The 23,652-nt window shown below is 31.0% G+C and overlaps 1 protein-coding gene, 1 non-coding gene and 1 pseudogene across 2 annotated transcripts; 2 read left to right on the forward strand and 1 right to left on the reverse strand.

Annotated features, from left to right (window-relative positions):
• Window positions 1-2,978: 2,978 nt before the first annotated feature.
• Window positions 2,979-3,052, reverse strand: TRNAN-GUU (transfer RNA asparagine (anticodon GUU)). Its single transcript has one exon. It is a non-coding gene; the product is annotated as a tRNA-Asn (tRNA).
• An 8,484-nt stretch (window positions 3,053-11,536) lies between these two features.
• LOC127091205 (extensin-2-like) lies at window positions 11,537-13,773 on the forward strand (annotated as a pseudogene).
• Window positions 13,774-20,492: 6,719 nt separating this feature from the next.
• LOC127091206 (protein SEED AND ROOT HAIR PROTECTIVE PROTEIN) lies at window positions 20,493-21,710 on the forward strand. The gene is made up of 2 exons (XM_051029771.1): window positions 20,493-20,741; window positions 21,373-21,710. Exons 1-2 carry the CDS (start codon window positions 20,525-20,527, stop codon window positions 21,708-21,710), a joined length of 555 nt encoding a protein of 184 aa, XP_050885728.1. The 5' UTR covers window positions 20,493-20,524.
• The last annotated feature ends 1,942 nt before the right edge of the window (window positions 21,711-23,652 follow it).

A 23,652-nucleotide genomic window follows, 5' to 3' on the forward strand; every position in this document is an offset into this window, starting at 1 on the left:
ACTCCCAACCCAATCAGCATCACAATATCCAGATAAGATAGGCTCAGAGCCATGAGAGTATAGCATACCATAATCACAAGTCCCATTGATATACTTGAGAATCCTCTTGACTTGATTTAAGTGACTTACTTTGGGTTCTGCTTGGCATCTAGTACACACACCAACTGCATAGGCAATATCAGGTCTACTGGCAGTTAGATATAGTAGGCTACCTATCATGCTTCTATACAAGCATTGATCAACACTGGAACCTCCTTCATCTTTAGTTAATTTTAAATGAGTAGGTGCAGGAGTTCTTTTGTGACTAACATTATCCATACCAAACTTCTTAACTATGTTCTTGGAATATTTTCTTTGGGAGAGAAACATATAATCTTCCATTTGGTTAACTTGCAGTCCAAGAAAATAAGTCAATTCCCCAACCAAACTCATTTCAAATTCAGATTGCATCTGGTTAACAAAATGTTTCACCATTTTATCTGACATTCCACCAAAGACAATATCATCCACATATATTGGGCAATCATGATTTTGCCATCTTCATCCTTCACAAACAAGGTCTTATTTATCCCTCCTTTTCTGTACCCATTAGAGATCAGAAATTCAGTCAACCTCTCATACCAAGCTCTAGGAGCTTGCTTCAACCCATACAAAGCTTTCCTCAACTTGTACACATGTTTTGGCAGGTTAGGATCACAGAACCCTTTAGGTTGTTCCCCATAGACTTCTTCATTCAAGTAGCCATTTAAAAAGGCACTCTTCACATCCATTTGGAACAATTTGAACTTCAGAATGCAGGCAACACCTAACAGCAATCTTATTGACTCAAGCCTTGCAACAGGTGCAAATGTCTCATCAAAGTCAACCCTTTCCACTTGAGTATACCCTTGGGCCACTAGTCTTGCTTTATTCCTAGTGATTACTCCTTTCTCATCAGACTTGTTCTTGTAAATCCACTTGGTACCAATGATGTTAGTCCCTTCAGGTCGTGGAACTAACTCCCATACTTCATTCCTTTTGAACTGCTCCAATTCATCTTGCATAGCATTGATCCAATATTCGTCAGTCAGGGCTTCTTTCACATTTTTTGGTTCAACCTTGGATAGAAAACAGGAATTTGAGCTATTCTCCCTTGATCGGGTAGTCACACCACTATTGGGATCCCCTATGATAAGATCCTTATGGTGGTCTTTCTGGATCCTGATAGAAGGCACCTTGTTGGATGCATCTACCTCAAGTTCAAGAGGAGGATCCTGTACCTCTTCAGTCTTGACTGGTATGTCTGTTGAAGTCTCAGGGAATGTTCCAGCATCCTGTATGACATTGGATCCTTCATCTTTATCATCCATAATCACGTTTATGGATTCCATCAAGACATTGGTTCTGGAGTTGAAAACTCTGTAAGCTCTGCTGTTAGTAGAGTATCCCAGGAATATACCCTCATCACTTTTGGGGTCCATTTTCCTTCTCTGTTCACGATTTGTAAGAATGTAACATTTGCTTCCAAAGATATGAAAGTACTTCACCGTAGGTTTTCTGCCTTTCCATATTTCATATAGAGTGGAAGAGGTTCCCTTTCTCAAGGTAACTCTATTGTGAACATAACAAGCTGTATTCATAGCTTCAGCCCAAAAATGCATAGGAAGCTTCTTTGCATGAATCATAGCTCTTGCAGATTCTTGAATAGTTCTGTTTTTCCTTTCAACTATTCCATTTTGCTGAGGAGTAATAGGTGAGGAAAACTCATGACTTATTCCTTCAGATGAGCAGAAATCATCAAACTTGGAGTTTTTAAACTCCGTCCCATGGTCATTCCTTATTCTGATAACACATCTATCATTTTCCCTTTGGAGTCTGATGCAAAGATCTTTGAAGACAAATTTTACGCTTATTAAGAAATATAGTTAAGTGCATTTAAGTTTCTTAATTTCATGTGAGAGAGACAACACAATTACTAATATATCCTCAATTAAATTGTTTTCTACTAACAATATTAAATAATTAATGCAAGGATACTTTTGGAATAAAGGCATTAAATGCACCTAGATTTGTTGACATTTGCTTATATTTAAGGCCAAAAAATTAGAAGACTTTTGCTTATAAATAAGGCTGGAGGGAGTACGAAGCTTGAAGAGAGCTAATAATATATAGCCAATTTAGGCATATTAAAGAACTACAACATAATTAGCTAATGGTAATAAACTTTTGAAAATTAACGTATAAAAATTTATGAAGTTCCTTAGAAGGACAAAAAGATAAAATTAAATATTGATTTTTTTTTTGAAAATGCGAGAATAGGGAATTGAACCTTAACTTTCACACATTTTAACCAATTATGATATTACAACTACCATTATAATATCTATTATTTATTCTAATTTACCTAACTCATGTTTCAGTAACTAATAGACTTGAAAATAATCATCAATGTTTTGTCAAAAATTTGCAACAAATGTATCTTTAAACCTACTATTGACATAAACATGATCTCTTCAATAAATAACAACAAGATAGTAATTGGATATTTCAACGACTCTTTTTTAAATAAATATTCAAACTAATTCAAACATCACTTTTATATTTAAGAAAAATTATTATATACCTAATAGATTTCCAATCTAAAGACATCGTCCATGCTGGTCCAATGTGGCTATGCAATCAATATGTCATGTGGATATCTTCTTCCAAAAATGTATTGTAGTTTAAGAATTATTTTGAACATCGTTTCCTAGATTATAATATTTAAAATGTGTCTTAGACAAACCCATGTGTAATTCTGACATATATTGACAAACTATTGATATTTTATAAGGTAATTAATAAGTAAGTTGTGTTTTAATAATTATAGGCTTATTTAAAGATTCTTGAAATATAATCTATTATTTGTGCTCCGAGATAGTGATAATTCTCATGACGTTGAAAAGACGTAAGAAATTATTTTAACATTAAAAAATGTTATAATTTAAAATTAATGAAAACGCTAGAAGGAGGGGTTAAACCTCCGACCTTGTGGTTAACAGCCACACGCTCTAACCAACCGAGCTATTCCAGCTACACTTATACATTGATTTTGATTTCTTTATATTAATTTAATTTTTTCAAATTTCAGTACCGCGCATACTTGAGAGTATGCATAAACTCTATATCAAAAGCTTGCAACGTATTTATCTTTGAATTGAGTATGGACATAAACATGACATCTTCTAAGTCTAACAACAAGATCTAACCAATTGATAGTAACAGAATGTTCCAAAAACTAGTTTTCAAAGTTTTTTTTAATATAAATTTAACATCAATTTGGCATTGATGATATTTTTTAAGGAGATAATAAAATTTCATGTTAAAGATATCGTCCAGTTGATTTGAAGTCGGACACGTATACAAGACATCTTATGAATCTCCACTCCCATAATTCATATTGTAATTTATAAATTATATTAATTTCACATTCATAAACAAATATAGCGAAAAATGTATGTTAGACACATGCTTTGATATTTGTTCCAGTTGTTGGGATGTTGTATTGTCCTAAAGGAAATAGAATAAATAAGTTATTTTCCAATGATTTGAAGATTTTTTGGACATTCTTGAATAATGGTAGATAAATTTCCCTTTGAAGAAATTGATAATACCCTTACCTTGAAGACACTTTAACAATGATTTTAATACATTTTTTGACAGAATTAATCACCAACTCCCTTATCTTAATTTAATATTCTTCTTTAGTCCTTTAATTAAAAAAAATGTTAGAAGTTAGTCTCTTAACTTCACTTATGTTATCCTATTTGGTCTCTTCCATCAATTCTCGATAGAAAAATGTTAAGTTCCAGTGACGTGGCGTGACAATAAGAGAATTGGTACAAAACCGAGTCAACATATTTAGTTAAAACAGATACACTGTTTAAAATGCAAAAGTTTTATTTTCAGAGGTTAAAACAAAACACGCAAAATTTAAATAGTGTATGCGTTTTTAATAATATACTACTCCAGCCTAATTTATAACCAAAAAAGTCAAATTTTACGCTTATTAAGAAATGTAGTTAAGTGCATTTAAGTTTCTTAATTTCATGTGAGAGAGACAACACAATTACTAATATACCCTCAATTAAATTGTTTTCTACTAACAATATTAAATAATTAATGCAAGGATACTTTTGGAATAAAGGCATTAAATGCACTTAGATTTGTTGACATTTGCTTATATTTAAGGCCAAAAAATTAGAAGACTTTTGCTTATATATAAGGCCGGAGGGAGTACGAAGCTTGAAGAGAGCTAATAATATATAGCCAATTTAGGCATATTAAAGAACTACAACATAATTAGCTAATGGTAATAAACTTTTGAAAATTAACGTATAAAAATTTATGAAGTTCCTTAGAAGGACAAAAAGCTAAAATTAAATATTGATTTTTTTTTTGAAAATGCGAGAATAGGGAATTGAACCTCCAACTTTATGATTATTTGGGTTAACTTTCACACATTTTAACCAATTATGATATTACAACTACCATTATAATATCTATTATTTATTCTAATTTACCTAACTCATGTTTCAATAACTAATAGACTTCAAAATAATCATCAATGTTTTACCTAACTCATCGTTTCCTAGATTATAATATTTAAAATGTATCTTAGACAAACCCATATGTAATTCTGACATATATTGACAAGCTATTGATATTTTATAAGGTAATTAATAAGTAAGTTGTGTTTTAATAATTATAGGCTTATTTAAAGATTCTTGAAATATAATCTATTATTTGTGCTCCGAGATAGTGATAATTCTCATGACGTTGAAAAGACTTAAGAAATTATTTTAATATTAAAAAATGTTATAATTTAAAATTAATGAAAATGCTAGAAGGAGGGGTTGAACCTCTAGCCTTGTCGTTAAGGCCACACATTCTAACCAACTGAGCTATTCCAGCTACGCTTACACATTAATTTTTATTTCTTTATAATAATCATATTTATTCCAATTTCAGTACCGCGCATACTTGAGAGTATGCATAAACTCTATATCAAAAGCTTGCAACATATTTATCTTTGAATTGAGTATGGACATAAACATGACATCTTCTATGTCTAACAACAAGGTCTAACCAATGGATAGTAACAGAATGTTCCAAAAACTAGTTTTCAAAGTTTTTTGTTAATATAAATTTAACATCAATTTGGCATTGATGATATTTTTTAAGGAGATAATAGAATTTCATGTTAAAGATAGCGTCCAAGTTGATTTGAAGTCGGACACGTATACAAGACATCTTATGAATCTCCACTCCTATGTTTCATATTGTAATTTATAAATTATATTAATTTCACATTCATAAACAAATATAGCGAAAAATGTGTGTTAGACACATGCTTTGGTATTTGTTCCAGTTGTTGGGATGTTGTATTGTCCTTAAAGGACATAGAATAAATAAGTTATTTTCCAATGATTTGAAGATTTCTTGGACATTCTTGAATAATGGTAGATAAATTTCCCTTTGAGGAAATTGATAATACCCTTACCTTGAAGACACTTTAATAATGATTTTAACACATTTTTTGACAGAATTAATCAGCAACTCCCTTATCCTAATTTAATATTCTTCTTTAGTCCTTTAATTAAAAAAATGTTACAAGTTAGTCTCTTAACTTCACTTATGTTATCCTATTTGGTCTCTTCCATCAATTCTCGATAGAAAAATGTTAAGTTCCAGTGACGTGGCGTGACAATAAGAGAATTGGTACAAAACTGATTCAACATATTTAGTTAAAACAGATACACTGTTTAAAATGCAAAGGTTTTATTTTCAGAGGTTAAAACAAAACACGCAAAATTTAAATAGTGTATGCGTTTTTAATAATATACTACTCCAGCCTAATTTATAACCAAAAAAGTCAAATTTTATGCTTATTAAGAAATATAGTTAAGTGCATTTAAGTTTTTTAATTTCATGTGAGAGAGACAACACATCTACTAATATACCCTCAATTAAATTGTTTTCTACTAACAATATTAAATAATTAATGCAGGGAAACTTTTGGAATAAAGACATTAAATGCACCTAGATTTGTTGACATTTGCTTATATTTAAGGCCAAACAAATTAGAAGACTTTTGCTTATAAATAAGGTCGGAGGGAGTACGAAGCTTCAAGAGAGCTAATAATATATAACCCATTTAGGAATATTAAAGAACTACAACATAATTAGCTAATGGTAATAAACTTTTGAAAATTAACGTATAAAAATTTATGAAGTTCCTTAGAAGGACAAAAAGATAAAATTAAATATTTTTTTTTTGAAAATGCGTGAATAGGGAATTGAACCTCCAACTTTATGATTATTAGGGTTAACTTTCACACATTTTAACCAATTATGATATTACAACTACCATTATAATATCTATTATTTATTCTAATTTACCTAACTCATGTTTCAATAACTAATAGACTTGAAAATAATCATCAATGTTTTATCAAAAATTTGCAACAAATATATATTTAAACCTACTATTGACATAAACATGATCTCTTCAATAAATAGCAACAAGATAGTAATTGGATATTTCAACGACTCTTTTTTAAATAAATAATCAAATCAATTCAAACATCACTTTTATATTTAAGAAAAATTATTATATACCTAATAGATTTCCAATCTAAAGACATCGTCCATGCTGGTCCAACGAGGCTATGCAATCAATATGTCATGTGGATATCTTCTTCCAAAAATGTATTGTAGTTTAAGAATTATTTTGAATATCGTTTCCTAGATTATAATATTTAAAATGTGTCTTAGACAAACCCATATGTAATTCTGACATATATTGACAAACTATTGATATTTTATAAGGTAATTAATAAGTAAGTTGTGTTTTAATATTTATAGGCTTATTTAAAGATTCTTGAAATATAATCTATTATTTGTGCTCCGAGATAGTGATAATTCTCATGACGTTGAAAAGACTTAAGAAATTATTTTAACATTAAAAAATGTTATAATTTAAAATTTCTGAAAATGCTAGAAGGAGGGGTTGAACATCCAACCTTGTGGTTAACAGTCACACGCTCTAACCAACTGAGCTATTCCAGCTACGCTTACACATTGATTTTGATTTCTTTCTATTAATCTAATTTATTCAAATTTCAGTACCGCGCATACTTGAGAGTATGCATAAACTCTATGTCAAAAGCTTGCAACATATTTATCTTTGAATTGAGTATGGACATAAACATGACATCTTCTATGTCTAACAACAAGGTCTAACCAATGGATAGTAACAGAATGTTTCAAAAACTAGTTTTCAAAGTTTTTTGTTAATATAAATTTAACATCAATTTGGCATTGATGATATTTTTTAAGGAGATAATAGAATTTCATGTTAAAGATAGCGTCCAAGTTGATTTGAAGTCGGACACGTATACAAGACATCTTATGAATCTCCACTCCCATATTTCATATTGTAATTTATAAATTATATTAATTTCACATTCATAAACAAATATAGCGAAAAATGTATGTTAGACACATGCTTTGGTATTTGTTCTCGTTGTTGGGATGTTGTATTGTCCTTAAAGGACATAGAATAAATAAGTTATTTTCCAATGATTTGAAGATTTCTTGGACATTCTTGAATAATGGTAGATAAATTTCCCTTTGAGGAAATTGATAATACCCTTACCTTAAAGACACTTTAACAATGATTTTAACACATTCTTTGACATAATTAATCAGCAACTCCCTTATCTTAATTTAATATTCTTCTTTAGTCCTTTAATTAAAAAAATGTTACAAGTTAGTCTCTTAACTTCACTTATGTTATCCTATTTGGTCTCTTCCACCAATTATCGATAGAAAAATGTTAAGTTCCAGTGACGTGGCGTGACACAATAAGAGAACTGGTACAAAACCGAGTCAACATATTTAGTTAAAACAGATACACTGTTTAAAATGCAAAGGTTTTATTTTCAGAGGTTAAAACAAAACACGCAAAATTTAAATAGTGTATGCGTTTTTAATAATATACTACTCCAGCCTAATTTATAACCAAAAAAGTCAAATTTTATGCTTATTAAGAAATATAGTTAAGTGCATTTAAGTTTTTTAATTTCATGTGAGAGAGACAACAGATCTACTAATATACCCTCAATTAAATTGTTTTCTACTAACAATATTAAATAATTAATGCAGGGAAACTTTTGGAATAAAGACATTAAATGCACCTAGATTTGTTGACATTTGCTTATATTTAAGGCCAAACAAATTAGAAGACTTTTGCTTATAAATAAGGTCGGAGGGAGTACGAAGCTTCAAGAGAGCTAATAATATATAACCCATTTAGGAATATTAAAGAACTACAACATAATTAGCTAATGGTAATAAACTTTTGAAAATTAACGTATAAAAATTTATGAAGTTCCTTAGAAGGACAAAAAGATAAAATTAAATATTTTTTTTTTGAAAATGCGTGAATAGGGAATTGAACCTCCAACTTTATGATTATTAGGGTTAACTTTCACACATTTTAACCAATTATGATATTACAACTACCATTATAATATCTATTATTTATTCTAATTTACCTAACTCATGTTTCAATAACTAATAGACTTGAAAATAATCATCAATGTTTTATCAAAAATTTGCAACAAATATATATTTAAACCTACTATTGACATAAACATGATCTCTTCAATAAATAGCAACAAGATAGTAATTGGATATTTCAACGACTCTTTTTTAAATAAATAATCAAATCAATTCAAACATCACTTTTATATTTAAGAAAAATTATTATATACCTAATAGATTTCCAATCTAAAGACATCGTCCATGCTGGTCCAACGAGGCTATGCAATCAATATGTCATGTGGATATCTTCTTCCAAAAATGTATTGTAGTTTAAGAATTATTTTGAATATCGTTTCCTAGATTATAATATTTAAAATGTGTCTTAGACAAACCCATATGTAATTCTGACATATATTGACAAACTATTGATATTTTATAAGGTAATTAATAAGTAAGTTGTGTTTTAATATTTATAGGCTTATTTAAAGATTCTTGAAATATAATCTATTATTTGTGCTCCGAGATAGTGATAATTCTCATGACGTTGAAAAGACTTAAGAAATTATTTTAACATTAAAAAATGTTATAATTTAAAATTTCTGAAAATGCTAGAAGGAGGGGTTGAACATCCAACCTTGTGGTTAACAGTCACACGCTCTAACCAACTGAGCTATTCCAGCTACGCTTACACATTGATTTTGATTTCTTTCTATTAATCTAATTTATTCAAATTTCAGTACCGCGCATACTTGAGAGTATGCATAAACTCTATGTCAAAAGCTTGCAACATATTTATCTTTGAATTGAGTATGGACATAAACATGACATCTTCTATGTCTAACAACAAGGTCTAACCAATGGATAGTAACAGAATGTTTCAAAAACTAGTTTTCAAAGTTTTTTGTTAATATAAATTTAACATCAATTTGGCATTGATGATATTTTTAAGGAGATAATAGAATTTCATGTTAAAGATAGCGTCCAAGTTGATTTGAAGTCGGACACGTATACAAGACATCTTATGAATCTCCACTCCCATATTTCATATTGTAATTTATAAATTATATTAATTTCACATTCATAAACAAATATAGCGAAAAATGTATGTTAGACACATGCTTTGGTATTTGTTCTCGTTGTTGGGATGTTGTATTGTCCTTAAAGGACATAGAATAAATAAGTTATTTTCCAATGATTTGAAGATTTCTTGGACATTCTTGAATAATGGTAGATAAATTTCCCTTTGAGGAAATTGATAATACCCCTACCTTAAAGACACTTTAACAATGATTTTAACACATTCTTTGACATAATTAATCAGCAACTCCCTTATCTTAATTTAATATTCTTCTTTAGTCCTTTAATTAAAAAAATGTTACAAGTTAGTCTCTTAACTTCACTTATGTTATCCTATTTGGTCTCTTCCACCAATTATCGATAGAAAAATGTTAAGTTCCAGTGACGTGGCGTGACACAATAAGAGAACTGGTACAAAACCGAGTCAACATATTTAGTTAAAACAGATACACTGTTTAAAATGCAAAGGTTTTATTTTCAGAGGTTAAAACAAAACACGCAAAATTTAAATAGTGTATGCGTTTTTAATAATATACTTCTCCAGCCTAATTTATAACAAAAAAAGTCAAATTTTATGCTTATTAAGAAATGTAGTTAAGTGCATTTAAGTTTCTTAATTTCATGTGAGAGAGAGACAACACAATTACTAATATACCCTCAATTAAATTGTTTTCTACTAACAATATTAAATAATTAATGCAGGGAAACTTTTGGAATAAAGACATTAAATGCACCTAGATTTGTTGACATTTGCTTATATTTAAGGCCAAACAAATTAGAAGACTTTTGCTTATAAATAAGGTCGGAGGGAGTACGAAGCTTGAAGAGAGCTAATAATATATAACCCATTTAGGCATATTAAAGAACTACAACATAATTAGCTAATGGTAATAAACTTTTGAAAATTAACGTATAAATTTTTTTTGAGATGTAAATTTGAAAATATTTATATTTTTGTATCATTGTGAATCACTACATTAATAAATTTGAAATAGTAGTTGTGAGACTTTAAAAATTTATAATTTTATATTGTTGAATGTTTATTAAATAAAATACTTCATTATTACTATTGTGGAAATTGTTTAAAGAATTTTTTTCTTTTATTAAATGATATGAATTTTTTTTTATAAATCGAAGATGGTAAAAGAAGAAAACCGCGAATAACTAAACTTTAATAAATCAAATTTCTACATAGTATTTTTTATTATTTTTGTCTCTATATATTTAATTTTATTTACAATTAAATAAAATATATATATTTTAATTTATTATGTTTTCCTCTATTAAATATTTAATTTTAAATAGAACAAGACTTTCAAATTGATTGGGACGCCCCTGAAGAGGGGGATAAAGTGTATGTAATCTTTATTTATATGATTTTATTGAATGTGATAATTTATCCATAACTTGATTGAAAGTAAATGTTAAGGAAGCTTCCGATAATTGTTTGGGACATGCAATTCATGTCTTTATCGTGCATTCATGTCATATTCTACTTCATAGTATTATTTTATTGTAATTGTGGGAAGTTCATGTGCATTGTTATCAAATCCAAATTGTTTAACTTATGTGATCAACCATTGAAATTGCTATAAGTGTATTAATTAATAGAGCAAGACATGGTCTCCACTCACTAGGTAGGTGACCCGTCGTATGTTGAGGTGGTTCTTAATCTTTTCTTGAAAGAAAACACCATGCAAATGAAATATGATGCAAGTTGCAACCACGTTCTGTAGACCATAAAAATGTGAGTTATAAGCCACAACGTGCAACCAATTATCTTGATCCATCCAATTATTCAAATACTCCATAATGCATTATGTTTTTATGTTAGACAGACATTATTCTCTATAAATAGCTATGGTTTTCGAGTTATTAGTACCTCATCACTACTCCTTTAAAGCATTTGTTCACTATAGCCCTTACTAAAACATTACAAAGAGATTAATTTATGATGGCTTATCATAAATTGATTTTCGCAACCTCTATCTTTGTTTTTACGTGGCTAGCTATTGCCTCCGCAACAGATTATGGGTATGGTTCAACACAAAATACTGAGAAGTCTAAACCCGACACTGAAGTAGATAATAAACCATATTCTACCAAATCAAGCTACAAAGCTTATAAATCCAAAATAGATTATGAGTATAGTCTAACTTCAGAAATTGAGAAACCCAAACCTGATACAGATTACGAATCACATTTTTCAAAACCAAACTATAGAGTTCCCCAACCCAAAATAAATTATCGATATGGTCCGATACCAAAGATAGACAAACTTGAGTCTGAATCATATTACAAACACCTCACAAAACCGGTCTATGAAGCTCCCAAACCTGAAACAAATTATGGATATAGTCCAACCCCAAAGATTGAGAAATCAAAGCCTGAAGTTGTTTATACACCAAACCCCGCAAAACCAAATTATAAAGTTCCCAAATCCAAAACAGATTATGGATATGCCCCAACTCCAAAGATTGAAGAACCTAAGTTTGAAGTAGTATACACACCAAACCCTGCAAAACCATACTATGAAGCTCCAAAATCCAAAATAGTTTATGGGTATACTCCGACTCCAAAGGTTGAGAAATCCGAGTTCGAAAAAGTTTACACACCAAAACCTACAAAATCAGACTATGAAACTTCCAAATCTAAAACAGATTATGGGTATGCTCCGGCCCCAAAGGTTGAGAAATCCAAGTTCGAAGAAGTTTACACACCAAAACCCACAAAAGTAGATTATGAAACTCCCAAATCCAAAACAGATTATGGGTATGCTCTAACCCCAAAGACTGAAAAACCCAAGTTAGAAAAAGATTACACACCAAAATTCACAGAACCAGACTATGAAGTTTCCAAACCTAAAACAGATTACAATTATGCCCCGACCCCTAAGATTGAGAAATCCAAAACATATTACAATTATGCTCCCACCCCTAAGATCGAGAAACCTAAGTTCGAAGTAGTTTACACAATAAACCCAACAAAATCAGATTATGAAGTTTCCAAACCCAAATCTGAAGAAGTTTACACACCAAATCCTCCAAAACCATACAATGAAATTTCTAAATCGAACACAGATTATGGATATGGTCCAACTCCTAAAGTTGAGAAACCTAAATCTACAACACCTTACACACAAAATCCAACAAAACCAGACTACGAAGTTTCTAAACCCAAAACAGATTATAGATATAGTCCAACTCCCAAGATTGAAAAATCAAAGTACGAAGAAACTTACAAACCAAAATATGAAATTCCCAAATCCAAAACAAATTATGCATATGTTCCAACACCAAAAATTGAGAAACCCAAACTAGTTACGGATTATAAACCACTCCCCACAAAACCATATTATGAAGTTCCAAAACCAAAAGAAAGCTACCAAGTGCAACTTCCCACCGTCATTGTTGTCCAAGGAACAATTTTATGCAAATCCGGGTCCAATTATGACCCAATTCAAGGTAATTTTTTCACCTTGAACTAACTCTATTTCACTATATTTTATATAAAAATTTCTTTTGATCTCCATGTAAGAAATCAGTTTCGACTTTGGAGGCGATGATAAATTATTAATAAACATATTTACCATTTTTGAGTGATGCAGGTGCCATTGCACGAGTTAAATGTGAATGTGTGAACGAGTATGGATACGAGACAGGTCCTATAACAGTTTTCAGTCATGTGACAGATAGTAAAGGTTATTACTATGCTAAATTGTCACTTCCTGGTCTAGGATCAAAATTGAAGATCAATGAATGCAAAGCATACCTAGAGAGTTCTCCATTAGAGACATGTAAAGTTCCCACAGATGTGAATCACGGAATCAGTGGTGCTCCTCTTTCTTCTTATCGTCTCCTTGACAACAACTTCAAATTGTACTCTGTGGCACCTTTCTTCTGCACCTCGCAAGCTAAACCAGTCCCTAATGGTTATTAACCGTGTTTAAGTGAGATAGAGATGGTTGCAAAGTTCTATTGTTTTTGTTTATTATTTGTTAATTTCTGGAGTTTTTTGTTTTAATGTTTTGTTAATTGTTCAATTTTTCACGATTCGTTGGTTATTGATATTGAATATTATATAATGAAAACATGGTTCATCATGAGCCAAACTTCATTTATTTCTTGATTTTTGCGTATATACAATTTCCGTTATTTGGCAAGACTTTTCTCTTTTTATTTTTTATCTTTGAGCTGAGAACAACTGTTTCTATAAATTTGCTTTAAATTTGTTTGTTTTTAAAAGGTAAATATGTTGGTGGTGTTCTAAATATCATAAATTTCATTTTTAATTTTTCAAAACTTTTACGTCCAACAATAATCCTTTTCAAACTTTCTGTCCACAATAATGATTCTCGTGGTAAGTGGCATGACATGCTAACACGGCAAATTCAACTTAATTATACACATATGTGACATGGATGATGATATGGTTTTAATTTTTAAAAAATAGTATTTTAATCATCATGTTATAATAATAATAATAATAATAATAATAATAATAATAATAATAATAATAATAATAATAATAATAATAATAATAATAATTTTTCATAAGCAATTTGAATTAAGAGGGAGTAGTCCCTATAAAAAAAAATTAAATATATTTGTGAATCCTTTAGTTTGAATTTTTTAAATAATTCACCCTTCTACAACAATTTTGATTTTCTTAATTTTAATAGTATTTGAATTTTTGTAATATTCTCCAATTTTACATACGCGACAATAATAATTAGAATAAATAAATTTATTTTTAATTAAATGATAAGGATGGCTAAGATATTTATTTGTTTAATAATTAATTAACTATTAATTTTTTTAAAATTAGATTAAATAATATCTTTAATTAAGTTTTTAGAAATTAAATTAATTAAATTTTGAAATTAAAGTTTTGAGCATAAAGCCCACGCTATTATAGTATCATTTAAGTATCCATATTGTCGAATGGTTTGATATTGATAAACTATATATACACTTAACTTAAGTTTTAAAAAATCGATGTGGGACTCAATATAGAACATTACTCATTCTTCATAATACAATCTCTCTCACTTTCTCTCTCTACATTTTTTTCTTCTTTTAATCAATCATCAATGGGAAAGACTTTACTTCTTTTTCAACTGTGGTGAGGAAATCGACGAAGTTCCAGTGGACAAAAGAGTGTGAATATGCTTTTAAAGAAGTAAAGTGTTTCCTATACGCACCTCCTATCTTGGTAAGACCGAAGGAGAACTAACCTCTTATCTTGTATTTAGCCGTATAAGACAAAGCTATGAGCTCTGTGTTAGTTCAGAAGACGGAGGAGGGAGAAAAATCGATATATTTTGTTAGTAAAGTGCTAAAAGGAGCGGAGTTATGTTACCAGAAGATTGAGTGTCTCGCGTTAGCAGTAGTGATTATAGCCCGGAAGTTGAGATATTATTTCCAAGGATACCCTATAATTGTCAAAACCAATTACCATATTAAGCAGGTCCTGAAGAAACCAAATTTGGCAGGAAGAATGGTAGCCTGGGCGGTAGAGTTGTTACAATATGATATAAAATTTGTACCTCGAAGTAGCATCGAATCTCAAGTACTTGTCGATTTCCGGATTGAATTAAGTGTTCTTGGTTCAGAAGAATCATCATGCAAGTGACTTTATCTATGGATGGGTCCTTTAATCTCAAAGGAAGTGGAGTTGGGATAATGTTAGAAGGACCAGGTGATCTGGTCCTAGAATATTATGTATTTTAATTTTCAGCTAGCAAAAACTAGGCAGGATATGAGATTTGATTGCAGGAATAGAGTTGGCAAAAAAGGTTGGAGTAACACATTTGTTGGTTCAAACTGACTCTCAATTAATGGTCAGCCAAGTCAGTGGAGAGTTTCAGAAGAAGGATCCATTGTTGGTCAAATACTTGAAAACTTTTCCCAAGATGTCTCACACATTTGAAGAATTTGAGATAAACCATATCCCTGAGAGCATTTTTGGTCAAATACTTGAAAAAGGCTCTCAGATAAGGGAGTTCACAATCAAACAAATAATTTCCATGAGGTTTAATATCAAAGTAAGACAAAAGGGATTTCATAAAAGAGATATGGTGGTAAAGAGGGTGACTGGCCCCAAGAAGAAAGGCAAGCTAACTCCGAATTGGGAATGACCTTTCCGTATACGTCAGTGGTTGAATAATGGGGCTTACAAGTTAGAAAGCTTATAGGGTGTTGAAATACCTAGGATCTGGAATGTAACTAGTCTTAAGCTTTTTCTTAGCTAGACTATGTGATAAGAATCATAAATAAAAATTAAGGGAATGCATTATTTCCCCTTGCAAGGGCAAGGGTTTTAATGAAGCACCCATAGTTAAAATAAATGTATTGTATAAAGTAGGTAAAACGGTATTAGGACTCGATCCAGGATGAAGTCCAAGCTACTTGAAGCCTCTGGCATAACCGGATGTGGTTGTGCAACGTAAATAAAACTTATGACCTAACTAAAGTCCAAGTTACATGAATCCTCTGGCATAATCGGTTGTTTCCGGGCAACGTTAATAAAACCTCTGGCCTAATTGAAGTCCAAGCTATTTAAAGCCTCTAGCATAATTGGATATGGTCGGGCAACGTTAATAAAACGTCTAGCCTAACTGAAGTGCAAGCTACTTGAAACCTCTAGTGTAATCGTTTGTGGTCGATAAATGTTAATAAAATCTCTGGCCTAACTGAAGTCCAAGCTACTTGAAACCTCTAACATAATCGACTACGAACGAGTAACATTAATAAAACCTATGGCCTAGTTGAAGTCTAAGCTAATTGAAGCCTCTAGAATAATTGAATTCAGCCGAGGAATGTCAATAGAAGCTTTTGGCCTAAAGAAATCGTCTATGACCAATTTAGGTAAGTGTGCTGACCTAGGAGGTCGGATAGAATTTTGTGACTCAAATAATAAGAAATAAGATATTTGAAGTCAAAGGAAACACGCAAAAGGCTAAGGAAATAACTCCATCATAAAAAAGAGCCTTTAAAAAGCTTAATTGTCTGGTAGAAAAACAAAATATTATTCAAAAATTACAAAGTGAACATCACCATTAATGACCAACAACAAGACTTAAGTAAATTAAAATTTCATGCTCGTCTGCCTGAGCTTCTGATGTCGGATTATCCATTGTCACGCCCTTCAAGATTTCTTCTTTATAAGAAGCTTCTTCCATGTCAACTAGTTTCCCGTCCACCACAGCTTTGAAGAAATCCATCCTTGACACGTCCAGGTCTGGTGCCATGCAAAAAGCTTGGTTTTTGCCCTCTCAAAGGCTTCATCACCAACGGAAAGCAAGTCCACCTGGATATATTGTAGATATTTCTTTAAAGTCTCGTTAAGATTCCTAGATTTCTCTATTTCTTGGGTTAAGTCGACATTAGCCACTTCCAGTTCTGAGCACTTGATCACCGTAATTTCCTTCTGCTTAGTCATTTCCAATAATTAGGATTCCGACGTCTCCATCTGCTTCTTCATCTTTGAATTTTTTTTGGTTTATTCCTCTACATGGGTAGTTTGGACCTTAAAATCATCCCTTGACTAGGTTAACTCTTTGTTAAAGAGAATCTCATTATGTTTGTGCGCATCACCCACTTCAAATAAACCCCTAGTCATGATGGCACATCTCATTAAATATGCCTTAAGATTTTGGGTTAATTGTTGAGCACTTATTGATTTCACTTTCTCAACATCTTCGATCGTGTTTAGATGGTTGTAAAGATATCTCAAACCATCGAAGCTATTTGACCAAAACTTGAACTCGTAGGAAGGATTATTCTGATGACTACTTTGGAGAACTCGGCTTTGAGTCCCCAGGAGGAGGAACAGAGATCATCTAGGTCTCTGATATGACAAGAATCGCCTCAGTGACATCCACATTTTTCCTTTAGAGGGCATAGATCTGAATACCCATCAGATCACTCTTAAAAGCATATTGATCCCCAACCTTGCTCTGGCTTCGGCCATCAGTTCTTTTGTTAAGAGAGCTTGAGATTTGTCCTTTTTGTTGAAAAAAGAGGATCATAATAAAAATCAATGAATATGAAGGCTAATAATATCATAAGAGAATGATAAATAAATACACATAAGCATTACCCAAAAAATTATAAATTTGCTCAGGGTCGTTAGACATCTGTAAATGATCTTTAACTTTTACTACATAGAAGGCATCTAAAACGGCCAAAGACAAAATTTCCAGATCATCCAACTTGTCATAGTTAAAGCTAGAGATCGTCAAAGGACTATTCGGCCAATAGATCAGGAAATAGTAGTTCCCGTCTAGAGCATACATAACTTGGGGACATCTTTTCTCACTCTTAACTCAGAGGAATTTATCCTTAATACCTTTATAGTTGGTAGTGTAGGCTTGTAGAAAACGTTTCCCAGGAATTTCGTAGAGGGAAACCCAACCTCCTTTTTCTGTCCCCTTTAACTCAAAAAACGAGAAAAATAACACTAAGGTTGTCGTTATGTCCATTATATCACATACAATTTTAAATGCCTTGATAAAGCCCCAACGATTGGGGCGTAACTGAGAAGGGACTATATTTAGGGTTTTGAGAAGATTGGACTCAAAATCGGTAAATGGAATACGGATTTTAAAGTCTTCGATTACTCCTGAATAGAAATAGAAATATTCCTCTAACACTCCTTTGGGTCGAGCGATATAGACACTCTCACCAACTATGCATGGTTCTAGTATAACATCTTCTTCATTCCTAGTTGAAGAGATTAAGGTATTGGAATAAAGCTTAGAGATGTAGCTTTCGTCAATGATACTATGATCATAACTTAGGACCTCTTTGTTTATCAACAATCTTGTTGCATCCATCTGAGTATCTAAAAAACCCGAGGATGAACATTCTAAATCAATGTTACTAATAGGTGAAGGGATTTCACCATAAACTTCTCTAATAATCCGGTCAAAATCTTCTCTACTTAAATAACCATCACACTCTCGCATACAGGCACTCCAAATCCTATTTCTATCACTAGTAGTAAGAAAAATTGAACATTCCTTTGAGTAGCTATCGTCTTGAAATGAAGACATAAAAAAAAGAACAAAAAAGGAAAAAAGAAAGTGATGGATGAAGGACAAATCAGTTTGTAAACGCTTAGGAAGAAAAATGCTTGGAAAGTAGAGATGTTCCAATAAGAAACTAAGTCTTTTAAAAGCAACAAAGCTTGTAACGGTAAAAAAATTCAAAGAGGGTAAGGATGAAAAGTAGGAGTTCTCATAAAAATCATCATGATGAGGCGAGAGGAAGACCTGTCATCATTAAATGACTGACAATCGTCACATAAAAGGCCGATTTAGAGATAGGGGAAGTCCAAGATTGTCTTGACCGAACACTTCAATACAGTAGGACCTCGTGATCGGGGGATGCTTATGTACATCCCAGAATTCCATGGAGTCGATTTGCTGAAAAAGCCGAGTATGAAGAGGCAAGTAGGTCGGATGATCGTACTCATACATACAAGTCGGAGTACCGGTTAGGAACACTAAAACAAGTACGTTGGGGCCGACTTCATACAAGTCGGATCCGATGTCAATGTTATGATACCATATAAAGGTTCACAAGAAACGATTACAGAATGTTCCATGATGAAGTGAGAGTTACAGATATTGATGGGAAAAACGTTACCTAACAATTATAGGGGCGGTGAATGTTATCTGAGGTTGCCTTTATGAGGGATATGATGGGGAAAATAGTAATGGGTCATAGATGAGTTGAGCCATATAAATAGGAGATTCCCTGGATGAAAAAATTAATCGAGAATCACCTGAGAAAATACATAAATAGACACTCAAACCAATCATTTTAAACTTTCTCTGACAGATAACTAGGAAGTCAACCTTTTGATATTTTTAGCAAGAATATATATATATATATATATATAATATATATATATAATATATATATATATATATATATATATATAATATATATATATATATATATATATATGGTTAAATGACATCAAGATGTCAAATTTAATAACATGACATCTTCAATAACTCTTTACTGCATATTCGTATAACAAAATTCATTGTTGGATTGAAAGCTATTATCATATAGGTCATGTCTATAAAATTTAACATCAATCGAAAATCATTTGACATGTCAACGAGATGCATAAAGACTAACGTGTTACAAAACTTCTTGAAAATCATTAATTTTTATCATTATTTTTGACATATCAAATTACTTTTGATTGATGTAAAATTTTATATGCATGATTTATATAATTATAATTTTCATTCAAACGATGAATTTTATTATCCTGAACTGAAGTGAAATAAATTTTGATTTACTAATTGGTGTCCGCTAGACCAAACTGATAGAAGTGTACAAGGTGTTTCAAATCTAGCCTTTAATTTTTTTTTAGTCTCCCCTGTGATCGATCCTAAATAAAAGATATAAAATCTGACACGGGTTCATGCAATGCATTTAACTAACTCATTAATTCATTGAAACAAACAAATATCATTGGCATATCTTTCGCTTTCCAAATACTATCAATGTTGGTTACGACTAAAAAATAAAGATGAAACAATATTTAAAATAAGAAAAAGAGACTTTGTCCAACATTCTATAATTCATGCACAATACTTTAATATATTGTTGAATGATTGAAAATATATGTTAACCGCTTTCATGTAGTTGAAGATACAAATCTATAATTGTTCTGTTTAGAACATGCAATAATCGTGCATCCATGTCATATCCTACTTCCTATTATATATTATTATCATGTTACGTACATATGCATTGTTCAAGAAAATTCCCTGCATTAATTCATGTGTATAAATTAGTCATCTTTAATTTTTTGAACTCAATCTGTTTTCTAACTTCCTTAAGATATAATAATGGCTTTTACATATATCTATTTTCTGGCTTTCATGCTTCTGAACATATCCATCTTAATCCCATGCAGTTTTGGTAATGTTAGTGGCAATGACTATGGCACCAAAAAACAAGTTGTAACCAAGAGACCAAATTTTACAGAAAAACTTTTCTCCAACAATATTGGCATTCAAGGTATTGTTTATTGCAAATCTGGCTCTAAACTCATCCAACTTGAAGGTAATTACACTCTTTTTATCTTATGGATTTAATTGAAATACACTGACAGTGTAAAAGGATTTTACACCGTCAGTTAATCATAGCCGTTGGATACTAAAATAAGTTTGACTTTTATTTTAAAAATCTATAAAGTAATGCAAACGAGTGATGGTGATGAATCGATTGTGTAAAACTTTTTACACTGACAGTGTATAATAATTAATCTCTTATCTTATTATCACAAGTGTCACGTTTAAAATATTTTTTCATTCAAAAGTTACTAGGTTTGATCCGAGTTTGAATTTTGTTACTCATGGTTGTGTGTTTGGGTTTCTAGTGATTATTATCGTTTTATTTACGGATCTTTAAAAAAAATTAATAATACAGTCATATCAAAGTCGTTTCAAATTTTTGGAGATCTTGAAGCAATTAGTTGGAATTTAACTATGACAAAACAAATAGAAGACCTATTTATCCACATTTTAAATGTGATAAAAAATTTATGAAATCCTATTTAATTGATGTTTAATTGTAACAAGTTTTGGACCTTTTGTGATAATCTGTTTTTCACACTGTCATGCATAAATATTTATGAAAAAGGATAATATAGTCACATTAATTAAGTAAACTATTTGATTCATTGTTTCCATAGGAGCCGTTATAAGGATAACATGTGAAGCTGTTGATGAATATGGGTTTGAAACAACACCGTTCACTTTCTTAAGTGATGCAACCGATGTAAAAGGCTATTTCCTTGCAACATTGTTTCAAGTCGAGCTCGTAGCAGAAAAACGGGTGTTGAAAGAGTGCAGAGCTTTCCTTGATGCATCTCCTTCGAAAAACTGCAATTATCCCACTGACTTTAACAAAGGGATTAGTGGCGCTGAGCTTCATTCTTATAGCTTCCTCAATGATAAGAAGATGAATTTGTATACTGTAGGACCTTTCGTTTTCACTTCAACATCCAAATCAATCTCTAATGGATATTAGATGATTGGATGTTCTCAAGATAGGTCCACGATGGTTTTATTTTGTTTTCTTTCTAAATGTGTTTGATTAGTGTTCTCTATTCTGTATCTTCTCCTATTCACTTATATCTAGGAAAAAGTTTAGTTATGTAACTTTTGTCATAAAAGGGAGAAAAAAAAGTTATTTAAAAACAAAATTATCTTATTATTTTTTTATTTGAATAAAATATTTTTTTATTATAAAAGGAGGATATTAATGTTAAGTGAAAATTTTACAATATACCCCTACAAAAAATTTACTCATGTATATATCAACGATAAATGAGTCTTATCCCACTAAATATGGTTGGTTACATGAAACAATTTTCACCATAATATTTTATCAAGAATTATATTTCTTTCCAAATCGTTAATTTCGAGATTTTTTTAGTGACTTCTCTTATAATGTTTTTAGATCTTCATCTTCCTCTAATTGTTTGACTTCTCTCCATCTGATTTACTCTCCTTACTACATAATCTACATGTCTTCTCTCTACATGTCAAAACCACATAAGTCTATTTTTCTCTATCTTATCTATTATAGGTGTTACCCCAGCATTTTCTCTAACATTTTAATTTATAATCCTTTTCTCTAATGTGTTTCTTGAGTACATCTAAAATTAAGATTAAAAGGTAGGTCTTAGGGTTGAACCACATTCTATCTGCATGCTAGTCGACACCCCTTTATACATATCTTGGATAGTTTGAATATATGCAACTCTAACTCCTTTATTCTCTAGGAATTTCCATAAAATCTCTCTAGGCACTCTATCAAACACCTTCTCTAAGTCAATAAAAATTAAGTGAAGGTATTGTTGATTCATCTGATACTGCTCTATCACATATCGTAGTAGATAGATCGCTTGCATGGTCGACCTTCCAAGCATAAAATTAAATTGATTCTCAGTGACTTGAGACTTTTTTCTTAGTCTCCATTAGATCATTATTTCTCATAACTTCATGGTATGACTCACAAGTTTAATCCGTCTATAATTTGCACAATTTTATATATCCCCCCATGTTCTTATACATTGGAACTAAAGTGTTTCTTCTTCATTCATCCGACATTTTCTTTAACCTTATAATTTCATTAAAGAGTTTGGTGAGCCATTAAATACCTCTCTCTCCAAGAATTTTCCATGTTTCAATAGGTATATTGTCTGGCCCAACAACCTTATTGTTACTCATCCTTTTCAACGCTTCCTTTACCTCTTATTTTTTAATTTGGTGGTAGTAATTATAGTTTCGATCCTCTTTTCTAATATTGAGGCTGCTAGAGTCTGGTGATATATCATATTCGTCATTAAATAAATTATAGAAATACGTCTTCAACCTATCCTTTATATCTTTTTCTTGAACCAAAGTTGAGCTTTCATCGTCTTTAACACACTTCACTTGAACCAAATCTTATGTCTTTATTTATCTTTCTTTAGAAAGCATATATATATATATATATATATATATATATATATATATATATATATATATATATATATATATATATATATATATATGTAAATTCTTCTATCTTGGTTCCTTAAGATTGGTATAATCCACGAAAATATTCGGTTATTGCTTCACTCACTGCCTTCTTAGTCTCATTCTTAGCTTTCTTATAGTTTTCCCAAGTCTCGACATTTTTACACCTAGACCATTCTTTAAAACAATCCTTTTTTACTTTAACTTTATTCTGAACACTTTCTTTCCACCACCATAATTCTTTGCCCCCGGGTCCAAAACCTTTTGATTCTCCCAACGTCTTTTTAGCCATTTTTCTAATCTTTTGGACCATCTTATTCCACATTATCGCATCTCGAAAAATACGATCTTACAAGCGCATCTCACACTCGTAGATGACTAACAGAGTCGTCACCGAATTTTATTTATTCCTAAGAAAATAAAAAATAACGATAAAACCCTAAGGA

Source organism: Lathyrus oleraceus, chromosome 6 (assembly GCF_024323335.1).
Source record: "Lathyrus oleraceus cultivar Zhongwan6 chromosome 6, CAAS_Psat_ZW6_1.0, whole genome shotgun sequence".
Lineage (NCBI taxonomy): Eukaryota > Viridiplantae > Streptophyta > Magnoliopsida > Fabales > Fabaceae > Lathyrus > Lathyrus oleraceus.